We start from the raw sequence: 15,123 nt of genomic DNA, 5'->3' as shown, positions 1-15,123 counted from the left end.
TAAAAATTGGCCAGGTCAGAATTTCACATTCTTGAATGTGAAAGAAATTGATAAGAGGTGCACCACCATTAGTGGAAATGCAACCATTCCTCAGTGTGGAGGAAAAATTACCTTTCTGATAAATTCATTGTTGGACATGGCACAGAACATTTTTGCTACAGAATCTTATTGTTTTATTCCATTCATCTCAGTAGGCATTGTACAAGCCTGAGGACTGGGCATCATTCACATGTTAAAAAAAATATCCCCTTCACCATGTGAATAAAAGGGATGATTGATGGGGCAGGCAAAGATGGAACTTGGGACAGCAGCACGCACTGTGCAGCAAATAAACTTACAAGCTGCAGTCAGCATTATGTTTCCCTTCATAATGTCTTTCCTTCTTGCTTACTGGCAGGTTGTTTCCTTAAAAGTGAGGCCATAAGCCACCCCATGAATGGAAGAAACCCTAAAAACATTGTTAATGAAAGTGTTTCTTTACATATGACAGTGAAAGACACTTTATTTGCAGTCTTAAATAGCTCGTGACATGAACTAGACATTAACAATGAGACATGAAGATAACCGAGACCAGAATCAAAGGGCAAACACACCTTCATGGGTCTTTGCCTCCTCCTGGTGACTCAGACCTATGGCTGTGGCCTCTGCCTCGCTGTACAGGAGACAAGGAAGTTTAACTTGCTCCCTCAGCAGCTTTGTTACCTGAGTCTCGTGTCAGTTTGCTTTCCTGAAGCTTCTTCACACCTGGAATCTGGAGGCAACCAGCAGACCAACTGTGCTAAATCCTTTGCAGACCTCTCAATTTCTACATCTAGCTTTGAGAAGGATTAAATAAAAGTGTACATAAACATGTTTTAATCCCCAGAATCTCTCTTGTGGTTTGTGGTAGATAGTAGTGGTGTAAACTCAGTGACAGAGTGCAGGGCTTTTGATGGAACTGAGCCAGAAGCAAGGGACATTCTCAGTATCGGGAGGCAGCATCACTGGAAAGAGGCTTTTGTCAGATAGGAGAATGAGAGGGGGAGGAAGCCCAGGAATTGCAAAACCCCACAACAAGGCATGGAGTTTGTAGAACTGCAATTACGAGCAGTTTGGGGTTTTCTTTCCTTTTTTAATGCAAGAGATAGAACTACCAAAAAATGAAAATTAAGCATTTTCTTTAACAACCTAGAAGAAAAGAGGACACTGTAAAACCATTCTTAATTATGTTATGGAAGTGAAGAAACAGCTTGCATATTGAACTGTGGATGCCAGGTTTGCTGTAATTTAGCCCAGTTTGTTGTAGGAACCACTACAGAGTAGATGAGCTTGAAAACAATTAACTAAACATGGCACAGAAAAGGAAAACCTAATGACAGATGTAGATTTATGTCTGCACCCTTGGTTAGAACTAGTTACAGAATCATTCAAGTATGAATTAAATGAGAGGTTGGTCAAAAATCCATTTTGTCTTCCAGGTCTAAGAAAACATATATTCTATATTGTGTGGCTCTGTTAAGGTTCCTGACATAAATTTTTCCCACTCACTGATTTCATTAGATGTGGATGTATTACCACATGGTTGTATTGGATTAACACTTTTTTTGTACATTCCCACACGTGCTTACATACAAGACTACATTTTTCAGATACTTATACACCTGTAAGAGGATACAAAGGTTTTATTGTTGTGTGTTTATGCATATGTTATGCAGAGATGGAGACACCACTTGAGTGAAGTTCAGAGTCATCCCAAATTAGAAAAAATAAATCTGGTCTCTAACACAATGCAATAATGCATTTCTGTGTTGCATATTTCACAGAGAAAAACGTTTAAAATGTCATGGAATTAAAAGAAGTATTAGAAAAGGACAGGCTTATATTCCTTTGCATCTAAATCCAGGCTTTCTGATTACAGTTGTGTCAGCTGAAGAGGCTTGAAAAGCTGGCTTATAATTAAAAATATTTTATTGTTTCTAAACACAATAAAATATAGCTGCTTATTTTAATTTATTGTAGCAATACAACAGTAAGATCCAATATAGTGTGATACAGTGTGCTATAAATTGAGGGTTGCAGTACCATTCCATTAAATATTGATCTTTCAGAGAATCTTAATACAAAATTAAAATCCCTATGGGGTGTTTCAGGTACTTTGATGCAATCCAATTCTTCTTCCTCTTTGGATCTCAGCAGCTGCATCAAACATGAGAAACTTCTGTGCTTCCTTTGACTCATCTTCTTGAAGCATTGGCCTCTAGTTTGAAAGCAAATTCCTCTCTTGATGGTAAAAACTATTATGTACAGACTGCTGTAGAGATAATAATTTGTCATTTCTTCCCTCCCCGCCCCACCACAACCTTGGCCAAATCCAAAAAACATCTCATTCTTAGTACTTCTGTGTTTCTGAATCAAGGTCAAGAGTATAGCTTCCCGCTGATGTGAGTAGTGTGCAGTGTTTTCCATCTCCCCTGGGAAATAGCTTTCACCTTCCAATAGGCCTCTCGCAACCTGTGGAGAAGAGTTTTCCAACCACGTAATGTTTTCTGCCTGCATTTCAAAACTGCCTTGCAAGAGGGATGTTAGCTTCCCATTATATTTTCCATACTCATAGTAGGAACATTTTCACATTGAGTTACCCACATCTCTGGCATCTCCTGGGTTGATCAGCTATGCAGAAGAGCATATAATTTTCCTAGAGTATGGATACGTAACAATTGCCTTGGTGCATTAGTTACAGACTCCTCATTCTCCATTTTATCCCTGAGGAGTGGCTGTAGGATATTTCCTCTCAAACAAAATCCAGGTCAAAAGTAGATGGAACAGCAGAAAGTCCAGTACTTATCCCAGAAATAGTGATGTACTGGAGCTGTTTATCAGTCTTCTACCATGGAGTCCTCTGTTAGGACAATACTGAGATGATTCAGAACAGCAGGTCCTGGAGTTAGCATCCCACTCTGAGCTATTGCTTCCTGTTGTCTCCAGTCTCAAATAAATGTGGTTGCTTCAGCTGGATTGAGTCACATCTTTTTTTCCATGATCACAAAACCTCAGGCTTATTTTTATTACCAACAAAAGCCAGGTGTTTGGCATAATCACATCACCCTATATTCTGAAAGGCCCATGTATAGTCCTGCAAGGGCTGTGCCTCTTGCCATAGAGCCTGTCAGTTTTGAAGTGTCACGCTTGTTGTTGTACTAACAAAAATGTTGTGCTGCAGCCAGAGAACTCACTAGCAGCTCAACGACTAAAATGTCTCAAAAGAATTTTCATTTCAGGCAGTTCAGCCCTTCCAAATAGAAATGGTTTAGTTCAAAAGTATTACTCTTCCAACATCACAGGTGATTCTCATCCACTGCCTACCCTTTCCACTGATCTCATCCAGGTACACTGTAATTTATGTTCCTCATAAAGAGTCCATCATTCACTAACATTCAGATATTTAACTCAAACCCAGCTCCTCAGCTTGCATAAATCAATGTTGTTGCATTGATTTCAGTTGATATGTGCCAGCCGAATTTCTAGCTTATTTCAGAAAGTAGATAAATAATTGCTTAATACTGTACAGTTTTGAGTCTGACCTTTCGAATTTAGATCTGGCTTCTGAAAAATAACATTTTCTACTTCAGAGATCAATCTTTCTTCTTACCACACCACACAACTGTTGCATGGCCCCCACTGCATTCATGGCTGAGTGAGAATGTTAATGCTTTCATGTGCGTTCTTTCACCAACCATCATCAGCTGTGGATATAGCTACTTTGCAGCCTTGCTGTCTTTTCAGACAGAGAGCTCCAGCTGCAACCTATTGTTTATAAATGCTGTAGGTTTCTTCAGAACACCTCATGTTGTGAAAACAAGAAAGAACATAGCAAATCTTATTCTTGCACTTGATAGTCTGTTTGTGCAAATAGAAGCTCCATATAGAAAGAATTTTCATCCAGATAGGGTTTTTATAGGTAAGCATACTGTTTACTATAACATATAAATAACAATTCCAAATGAATGCTTAGTATTGATTTCTTGTTTTCAGACTCAGCTTTATTTTCACATTTTCCTCAATTTTTTACTATTTGTCATATCACTTTTGAACATTTTTCAGTTTTTACCGAGGTAAGAATCTGCTGGTATAATATCTATGTAGTTAGTTATGGTTCATATAATTTAATAATTGTATGAATTCCCTTTTCCACAGTGCAAATACTTCTGCTTTCTGGTACAGCAAAAAAAAAAAAAAAAAGTTATTACATCATTTAGTATTTTAATTATGTATAAAATCCGAGATAACTGCTGTGTCCTTTAAAAATAGCAGGTTTTATGCAATAGACCAAGCTGTAAACAGTTCTGTATTTCTTTATTTTTGTGTTTCTTTCTAAGCAAACTGAAATCAACTTGCAATCAATTTGGTTCAGCCAAGCTTTATAGCAAGAATGAATAAAAAGGAAATTGGTCTCGGGAGGGAGGGAAAAGGAGAAACATGCATTTGCTAATGGCATGGTGAAAACTTTGCTTCCATATTCATTCTAAATAAACATGAAAAATGTTTGGCATATGATTGTAGGAAGAACTCATCCACAGCACATGCTCTTTATCATAGTAATCCTACAGAAACGTGTGCCAATTGCAAACAATTCACAGCATGCACAACCAGGTTTGACATTGCCAAGATAGTCTTAACTTGAATGAATGTGTGACTTTGCTTATTTAATAGCATGTTTGCCTCCTTGTGCCTCTTTAAGAGCCAGTGTGAGTCCAGAAGAATTTTTTAATATCGAGTTGATATTTTGTTTCTACTTTCAGGTTTTATAACAATTCTTGCTTGTGATAGTCCAAGAAGCCTTCTTCCTATTTCCATTGCTTGCTTGCTGATTTATAACATCTTCTTGAGCAACCTAAATAATATAAATACGTATGTGAACTGCATATTTGGATTTCGGCTGTCATGCTTGCTTTTAATGGCTTTAAAATAGATTTGAGGACAGAGTCTATTTTAAACTGGTACTTAAGAGTTTGCCTTAGTTATGAATATTACATTCCTTCTTTCTAGGCTCTTAAGGATGATGATGCTGAGACTGGGCTGACTGATGGGGAAGAGAAAGAAGAACCCAAAGAAGTGGAGAAACTAGGGAAAATCCAATATTCTTTGGATTATGACTTCCAAAACAATCAGGTTTGAAACAACCAGCCTGTAACATTTCATTTCTATGTATGCAAGGGGAGAATGAAGTAATACATTTAGTTATAGTAGATATTTCTGAAATCCTTACTGTTTGCATTGAGTAAAGGGAGAAAGCAAGACTGAAGATTCATGACAGAGGTAATACTAGATTGGTATTCAATGTACTTGGAGTTTAAATTACAGTTAAACAAAATTGAAGACACAGTTTTATCAAATGGTTATTAATAATTTATATTAAGGCGTCACCAATCAATGTCAACCCACATTATAATATGGAATCTGCATGCAGACAGTAGAAGACAGCCTCAGCCTTCAGGTATTTAAAATATAAGCAAACAAAGGATGCAGGGAAAAAGGAGAGGGACATAAAAGTAAGTTGATTCATTGTGGATCTTTTTAGCAAGTTAGTAAGATTGCCAGGAATAGCTTTCTCTCACTTCATCAGGTGTGCACTTTGCCTTATTAACTGGCTGCATCAGGTTCTATTGCTCTCCATGAAAGTACATCTACTAGCCAAGAAAATTTTAGTTTGAAACAAAAGTCCAAATAAAAAGGGCTGTTCCCCCAAAAAAAAAGGAAAGTTGGACAATAAGAATCTCTCCAGTCAAGGACTGATACTCCTTCGGTACCCTACTCTGAAGCTGGTAAGACCGAACTTTGGCATACCAAGTTTTCAGTAGGAATAGACACCGTAATGTGATGTAGACCTAGAATCGACCTGCTTAACAGAGCTGGCCACATCCTGAACTAGGTCATATTTCATTCCCTTCCCTGGCCTCTTGCTGTGGTTGGGATCACATTTGTCAATTATACCAATTCACAGCCTCACATTAAATTTCGCTGTGCTTAACTTTGGACCAGCGTACACCAACATATCTGATTTGTTCACTTCTACTGTGTGACTTTTGGAGAACTTGAGAATACGTATCCTGCATTTCATTTTTTGACAACTTTGGTCAAAACCACATTGTTCTTCTCTATTTAGGGAAGGAAATGACTGCTGAGCTTAAATCCATGTTAATTCCTATTCTTCGTCTGAACTGACTTCCATGTGTACTTGTGATTTTTTTCCACATTCAGATTCTTTATTTGATGCTGTTCACTTACTTGTTGCAAGACAAAAAAAACAGGAGGAATTAAGAAAAATTTCTGTGTCAGCAGCAGGGTATTTACACCCAGCTATGACCTGGCATAATATATAGGATTTCCCTGCCTTTTCAATTATCTTCTGACTACTAGTGCTTGTTTTTTAATGCAAGAGCCAAAAAGAATTCGAAGCCTTTCGAGAACCTGTGGTTAAAAGAGCTTTTCCTCAACTCCCAGAGCAAATTCCCTGTCCACATGATGAGTCACACTGATCCTCCTTGAAATCAGTATGAAATTGGTATGAAGCCTTAGACCCTTCAGAAGCAGAAGATCTAAAGAGGGGGAAAGGAAAAGCTGCAAATGTGTTCTGACAAATGGATCTGAGTTTCTTTAGAATATGGAAACAAACTTTCTGTGTGAATTTTATTAAAGAAAATGTTGATTTTGTGAACTATATTTTACAAAGGAAAATAGGATGGGAGAGCAACAAATCTGTAAAAGTGTGTAGTATTTAATTAAGGTAATAAATTATTTGAGTTATTGGTTCCTATTTTATTTTGCTGCTCTAAACTATGTTGCAGCTTGGAATTTGTCAGAGGATAGATGATATAAAAGAGTAGAAGTGGGGATTTAGTTAGTTTAGTATAGCATGGTGGCATGACACTACAGACCAAAAATCTGGGTAATATATTGCACAGGGTTAAGAATGGAGACAAGATGACCAGTATATTGTCCAGAGCACGATGCCTCAATTTTAGAGAGAAATTTAAAAAGGGAATTGAATTGCTTTTCCACTCTGTTAACTAAAAGTCATAGACTTGTTTTTCACTCTTTGATGTAAAAGACTTGATATAGATCCTGAGCCTATCCATGTACTTGTGAACTGTTATGCAACTAGAATAAGAATGAGACAGAAGTGTTTCTTACAGCTAAAGGAAAATGTTTCATGGAGCTTGCAAGTTCTATAGGTGGAAAAGCATACAGGCCATACTGTGAATTTAAAACTGAGAAAAATAAGTCCAACTTCGATGAATCTCTCAGAAGCCAGAAGCTTCTTTCCGAGACTGACTATATTGTTCTCTACTCCAGTTGTTGGAGCTTCTGTTTCCAATTTTAAACAATTCATCCATGAGAGAAGCAAATATATTGTGACTGAAGCACTGATTTAGAAGAAAATGTTCTGATTTCATTCTCAGTTCTTAATATCTTGTCTCCAGATTGACCTTGAAGAGTCAATGGGATGTTTACCTTAGTACTGTGTCTATGAAAAAAAGATTAAAAGGATTTTATTTTTCTCAACTCCATTATGCTGATGAGGCCTAATACAGGCTGGGATGTCTAGATAAAATAACATAACACTTTCATGTATAATACTTTAAAAATGGCCAAGGCATTTACAAGTTTCAAATATGCTTCAGTCTTAATTTTAAAACTATATAAGAGATTTAAGAAGCTATTTTTTCTGTTTTGCAATGAGATTACAAATTGTTATTAGGATTTAGTTACCAAAGGTTAGTTTCACAGGCTATTTTCTGAAAATGCTGTCCTTAGTTTACTACCTAGGTCCATTTGTATACATAACAAGAGAAGTTAAATATAGGGAAGACTGAAAGATCCATTTGTTTTCAATAAAGATCTGTCTGAGGATTTGCATTTGATATATCACCTTTTTGTGTTTGGCTGGGGGGAAGGTTACATGTCAGGGATTTAGAATACAAATTTTATAGTCAAAATTAGGCATTCTTGATTATTTAATAATGTGATTTCTATTCATGGTGCCCAGCATAGAAAACCAATGCACAAGAGGAGAAAGCAATTGAAAGTTATTTGATTGCAGTCTTTAAAAAGATGAAGTCTCTATTTAGCTGTAATCAGCTGCCCTTTGAAAACCTATTTTCTGCTTAAAAACAGCCTTTGTACAGTCTGCATCTGCCATAATTAGTTTTCTGAAGTCTATAGTGTTGCTTCATTTGCCTTCCGGGGGGGGGAGGTTGGAGGGGGGCAGGGAATAGTTTTTCATAGACCAGAAATAGTGTCTGGATGTGTATTTCTCTGTTACAGTTTTTTTAGAAATAACTATTTGAAATTTCATTCTGCTGTTTTTCTCTTTTCAGCTTCTGGTTGGGATTATTCAAGCAGCTGAGCTGCCTGCATTAGATATGGGTGGTACATCTGATCCCTACGTGAAAGTTTTCCTGCTGCCTGATAAGAAGAAGAAATATGAGACTAAAGTCCACAGAAAGACCCTTAACCCTGTTTTCAATGAGCAATTTACATTCAAGGTATTTTTTTGATAATTGTTGAAACTTTTTTATTTAACCAGAATGTATCTCGTGCTTGGCTATAAAGTTAGACGTCTTAGTCAATTCATAACTGCAGCATAGTGATTTTTCATGTAGAAACCTGTGATATTCAGTCTTGTGATGAAAATGGTATAACATAGGATCAAACCTCTGTAGGTGTAAAAGGCACAGTTTGATTTTAGGCACTTCAGTTATCCTGATGTATGACAATCTGATCCATATTTTATGGCTGGATAAAACTTACAAGAAAGTCAGAAAACAGTGGCACTTTGACAGATGTCAGGTAAGTTTCACTAGACCAGCATTTTCTTTAAATATCTTTGTAGTCTGATATATGAATTTCAATATACAGTTTCTTTTCCCCTCAAAAATAAATTAAAACTCAGGGAAGGTAAATGGGTGAAGGACACTATGGCATATTAATCTTGCTAGACTTTGTCTTAGCAATTCTTTGCCATGCTGCTTTACATATGAGAAGAAATCATGTCTCGGGTTTAATAACATACAAATTAAATAAATGTAGCTAAGCCTTACATTTCAGTATTTAAGTCATTCCAATAGTATCTATCAATGTTTTTCTAAAACTACAGCTGTACCTAAACCACAGTTAAATACAATAAAGGAACGCTATGCAGCATGTTTCATAGGGCTTCTCCTATTATACATTCCTCTACTGTTACTTTAGGCCTTTCTCTCTATGCCCAGTCTTATAATGACAGCTACAGATTGAAAACAGGAACAGTGAAAGACTCAGGCTATGTAATCATTCAATGAGAAAGATATCCCTGGAGGCCAGAACTACTACTGCATATATAAGCTTATTTTTTCCCCTGAAGATGTTCACAAAAATAATCTTTTGTGGGAAGTTATTTTTTTTTCTTGAGCTTTCCTAAGAGAGTATTTAAAAGAAAACAGAGTTATAAATTACAGATTCCTGTGCAGCTCACAAAAGAAAAGAAAGAACCAGTAATGCTGTCATCTAAGATGAAGGCACAAATTATAAATCAGATCATCCACTCCTGGGCTATAATGTCCACTTGTTTTAAGTCACATCTTTAACATTTGAATTTTACGCTCCAGAAGAAAGTTTGCTTTCCATGCAAGGCCTGACAGAGTCTTTAGGTACATCCCAATATGGTACTGATCATCCCCTGGATACTGTAGTCTGCACTCAAGAGAAAACCAACAGGGCATGTTGAGTACTATCATTGTTCTGGGGACTACAGTGAAAAAGACAAGTGATCATTTAACTAGTGCTGCAACTGTAATAAATAACTTCCACGGGAACTACTGACAATATTTCATTTACTTGGGCAGAGCCTTACTGCTGTGACCCACTTCAGGTGGTGCACAGCTTCTGTTGGCACCCTTCCCATCCCTCTCTCTGGCAAAGCTGCCCACCAGGCAGCCCAGGCCCATTTTACCTTCTCCCAGGGCATAGCAGTGGGCTGCCTGCCTTCCTCCCAGAGAAGGGCTCATGGTGATGAGAGGGGTTATGTTTCTGCTGCATTGCATCTTGAGCCCTGGATCTCATTCCTTCTCTTCTTTGAGTGGTTCTCTGTGGTAGTCCCCCCTTTCATTTCTGTTTCCCAGACATCCACGGTGCCGTTCCAGGGTGCAGGTGTTCATCAGGCTCTAGCTGTCTGAATTGTATACCTGCACTGCACTGCCAAAAGGAAGCTGAGAAATCCTAGCTGGGCTACACCAGTCTGGCAGAGGGAGGTGTTCCTCCTCAGACCCAAAGTGGGAAGAGAGTTCATGTCTAAAGGAGTGACACGTCTGTGCCAGAAAAAGACTTCTATACATGTCCTACTACAAAGTTCTCATCTTCATTGAATCAAGAAGCTGAGTATCTCTGAGCAGAACAGAAAGCAGGGAGGGGGAGCAACCCTTCACAAGAGCTGAGGACATCCTTAGTAGTCCTGAACAAAGCTGGAGGCTGGGGCTACTTTAGAGGTAACGAATGGACAAAGCACTGTCACTCGATCTTCTTTAAAAAGGAAGGTAGCTAAAATAAGCTCTATTGAGGCCAAGTTAATGATTAAAGAAAAGTAAATAATAATAAATATAGTCATTTCATTATTTCCAAATAACAAGGATCCATTGAGTACTATTGTAAACTGATGAAGAAAGAAACTTTGAACATTTCTGTTCTTGAGGCTATGTGAAAATAAATGTGAGATTATTTAGAATTTTGTCTTCCACATACATTTGCTTTCTATAGTTTTTTAGAAGCTACAAATAAGATACAGAATCAAAATAGATTTGGCTGTAGTATTTACTACAATGCACAACGCTGTACCCACTGAAACTGTTGTACTCGGTAATGGAAGCTGGAGCTGGCTCTCAACTTGCAAAGCTTCTTTTAAGCATTATATAACATGTTACAGAAAAGGAAAACTACTCATGTTATTAGTATTTTAACAAGCAAGTTGAAGCCAAACAGTAACAAAAGAAAATAGTCCTAGGGTTTAAACAGACTGGAACATACAGAGGTTACAAGATCAACAATAATGCCACGCTTTCATTTCTATTTTTATATAGTCATTTAATAGAGAAATGTTTACTGAAGCCCATGGAAGCCATTTATAATTGCAGAATATACTCATATTGACAAAGTGTTCAGTGTAAGTCCAAACAATTCCTAAATCAGACCTCTCCAGACAGCCGCTCAAGCATAGCTTACCTGAACTGCGCATTTTCATCTGAATATTCAAAATGTGACTCAAACATTCTAACCCACAGCATCTGTCTGAATCACATCAGATCAGCTGGAGAATGTCAGAACTTGGCCTCCTGCCACAGTTTCTAGTCATACACTGACTTAGAAAGCACCTTAGCATATATGGTGTGAAAGTTATAAAGAAAAATATGCCTTGATAAGTAATAGGTAGTGGCACTGTAAGAGAACTATTTAGTGTCTAATTACTTTGTGTCAGATACAGTAAGCCAGTTGTTTTTTTTCATCAGTCTGGGAGCTACCCATTTCTGAGTGATGACAGTTGATTTATTGGGGAAAAGACATCACTGTGAAAAGTTCACGTGTCTTCAGTGCAAATAATTGGGCTTCCTGTTTCAGTTTCATCACCCACAAAATGATTTGAAGTAGAATGAGAAAAACCCAGGGATTGATGAGTGAGCTGCCACATTGTTATATCGAGTGCCAAAGCCTGGTCTCAAAAAATACTACATCTGGTGACTCTGAAACAAATACACCTCATAATTTTCTCTGCAGTTCAATTTACCTGAGATGACAGCTGATAAACCAAAGAAATAGATTTGCATTGTGGTGGCCTGATCTTTATTGTCCCAGGTACAGAGTTTGTCATTTTATCTTCTTTGCAGGTGCCATACTCCGAACTGGGTGGTAAAACTTTAGTGATGGCAGTTTATGACTTTGATCGTTTCTCCAAACATGATATCATTGGAGAGTATAAGGTTGCGATGAACACAGTGGACTTTGGTCATGTCACTGAGGAGTGGAGAGACTTGCAAAGTGCAGAGAAGGAAGAGGTAAGAAAAATCATTATTTTTTTTTTCCCCCAGGACACTTCTATCCTCAGCTAGAGAAACAGTCAAACTCGCAACATTTTTTTGCCGAGACAGCTCCCATCTGTTATCAGCGTTTCTCAGACTTACTTCACCTGATAAATTTTTGATAAGCATCTTTTCCAATACTTATTGAACGGTACATTCTCCTTTGCTAATCCTATTCTCAATCTTTTTGATACTTTATGCAACATATTAAGAAAGTTTTCATGAGTTTGATTTTTTCTTGAATCGATGCAGTTTGGGTACATAAAATTTGCATTTGAATTATAAGAGCAGTGTGCATTTAGGCTGCTTTGTGGCCATAATCATTCTCAATATTTGGATCTCAATGTATCTTACTGAGTATGAAGATAATGATAGGTTTTCATTGAAATACCTTATAGTTTTATTGAGCTGCTATGCAATAATATCTATTGATTAGAATTATACATTTGACAAAAACCTTGGAACGGCATCTCACTCAAATATTAATCACCTTTTTTATTTTCCTCTATGTGCCAGCATCCTGTAGGTTCATTATTTAGTAGGTATAATGCAACATGTACACAAGACACTTTTTGGAAATACTTCATCACTGAATTGTGCATCCTGTGAGGTTGCTCATATTGGCACATCCACCTTTTTGCTTTTCATAAGACTATTTTGTATTCAGTTTTACATTATTTTTCCTTTGATTGCTAGATAATATCTGCCCACTCATAATAGTCAGAGGCACAGCGTGCTTCAATTTTCTGGTGGGAGAAGAAGGAATCTGAGCCTGAGTTGCTCGTTGTCTAATTTAGCTAATGAGTTGCTTTGGATTTAAACCTTAGTTTCTGTAATTAAAGGGACAATCTCTGCATGAAATCTTTTCTTAATGCAAGTGACAAACCTGAACATTGGATTTAGACTACAAGTTGTAAAAAATTCAGTAGATGTTGAGCCATGCAGCCTTCTCAGATTTTCAAAAATGGTAGATTTCTCTCCTGCCTTTTTGATTGTTTTTTTCAAAAGACTGTATTTTCGGATTACTTTCTGTTGCTGCTTATTGATTTGAAAGCCACCACTACATTGAGAGTATTCTGCATGGCAATGTTTCATAGTAACAGTATTTGCAAGGCTCTCTTATTGCATGTGACATCGGTATCCATGCTGTATGGGGCATTTTTCTTTCACTCTTAGAGCTAAAGATGAAAACGAAAAAAGATTAAAAGGAAGTTTGCAGTTCAAGGGCCCTCTTCCTTTAAAGCCTCAGCACAGAAACATGCAATCAGAGTGTACTAATCCTTCCAAACTATTAAGTTTCAAAGTGGAATTTTATTGCACAATTGTGTGTGATATCAAAGTGTTTCATAGTTTTCTGTTGCAAAACACATAAAAGAAGCCAAATACTAAGGAAAGAGGAATTAAACCTTCACCTTTTTAGTATAACTTTAAGCATTTAGAACATAAACAATTATATCCTCATACATAGGTAACAGATAACATGGTATGCATTAGTGTGGAGTTTCATCTGTCTTGTGGCATAGAACATTGCCTCTTGACTTTTCTAGCTTATGTCCACAGTGACACCTGACTCAGTCCCTTGGTCGCTTCATAAAGTTCATATCCTGCTAATAAAAAACGATGTTAAAGTTGCTTGAAATACAGTGTGAGCTACTTCCAAAAATGCATTCTGACTTGGAAAGAACTTTATATTAAAATAAAATAAGGCAATTAAACAAAATAATTCTTAAAGTATTTGGATATTAGAAGAGTATTACAACAACTTTGAATAGTTTGCAATAGGGATAAAACCTAGGTTGTACCTTATTTGTGCTTTCAGAGCCCAAATGAACTGATAGATGTGTATTTTTACATGTGTTTGCAATTTGTCTATGCGAATATATTTGCAGGAGAGTCGTGTTAACTAGAAGAAACTAGTTTTCCTTAGTTCTTGTTTGAGCCTCTGCCCTTGCCTTTCTTCAGATTTCAGGTACTCTATATACAGGAAAAACACTGTCATTTTCATAAAGTTATTTGATAGGGCCTTTTTGAAGCTATTGATGCATGGCTTTTTTATTTATAAGAATCTGGGCAATATCATCCTGTGAAAACATCCTGAAACACTGCTTGCACCAAATCCTAAACATTTTTTCATAATACAGGAGGTCTCCTGTTCCATTTTTGCATCTTTATGCTCATAAGCATGCGAAGTATCCAATAAATATGGAAAAATATCATAACCTAGGTTAGTTGGAGACTTTGTTAATCTTAGTTTTATATATATTAGTTGTAGCTTTCCTACAACAGCTCCTGAGCTTACTGTACAAATAAAAAGTGACCCCACAGAAACCAGTTACTCAGGATGTTAGTCAGTCAAATGTATTTAATCCAAAAGGTCTTCACTTATTTTCACTCTGTTATGGAACCTCTACTTCTGTCATATATGTGTTGAGCTTGATTCAGAGAATTGTTTAGCCCATTTTAGAAACGAAATGTCTACCAAGAACCAAGAGTCACATCTGTCAGTGGTTTGGGAGCTGTTTCCCAGGAAATATCATATATTATTTCCATATTTGACTTCTGCCAAGTACCTCACATCTTTGATATTCCAGCCCCTGCTCAGCAGCAGAGATGCCATACAAATTCTAGTAGATTTCAGGAGATAAGTAGGGGACAAAAAGAGGTGGGAGAGGCCCTGTTGCTATAATTCTGTTACCAGCTGACACAGCAGAAGCTGCAGAATTCACAGCAGATAAGCTGCGGCCAAGCAGTACCCTGGCTTCAGAATCAGCAAATACAGTGCTGCACATACAAAGGCTAACGTGATTTACCTATGCCAGATGTGTAGCAACAAACACGTGCATGTCTCTTGGTGATCATGAACATGAAATGGCAATCTGGCTTACTAATTGTAGGAAAACATGACAAAAAACAAATAAAAACCTAAGCAACTGGATTTCATCCAAAATGTATGACAAATGTAATTCTATTACTACCAACAAATCTTTTGCAGACTATTTTACATGTTATAACTGCATAATGAATTTATCCTTGAAAAGCA

The 15,123-nt window shown here is 37.0% G+C and overlaps 1 protein-coding gene across 4 annotated transcripts in view; it reads left to right on the top strand.

The window, feature by feature from the left end:
• Positions 1–15,123, top strand: part of SYT1 (synaptotagmin 1) — a 360,537-nt gene that overhangs the window by 271,502 nt on the left and 73,912 nt on the right. For 3 of the 4 annotated variants that reach the window (XM_042793237.1, XM_042793238.1, XM_032999903.2), the window contains 3 exons: positions 5,026–5,148; positions 8,358–8,525; positions 11,892–12,059. In XM_042793237.1, coding sequence (XP_042649171.1) covers positions 5,026–5,148; positions 8,358–8,525; positions 11,892–12,059 — 459 coding nt within the window. The remainder of the gene's footprint in view (positions 1–5,025; positions 5,149–8,357; positions 8,526–11,891; positions 12,060–15,123) is intronic. The other variant, XM_042793239.1, reaches the window with a different exon arrangement.

Source organism: Tyto alba, unplaced genomic scaffold (assembly GCF_018691265.1).
Source record: "Tyto alba isolate M040663 unplaced genomic scaffold, T.alba_DEE_v4.0 Super-Scaffold_2, whole genome shotgun sequence".
NCBI lineage: Eukaryota > Metazoa > Chordata > Aves > Strigiformes > Tytonidae > Tyto > Tyto alba.
This window is presented reverse-complemented; position numbering and strand designations above follow the sequence as displayed.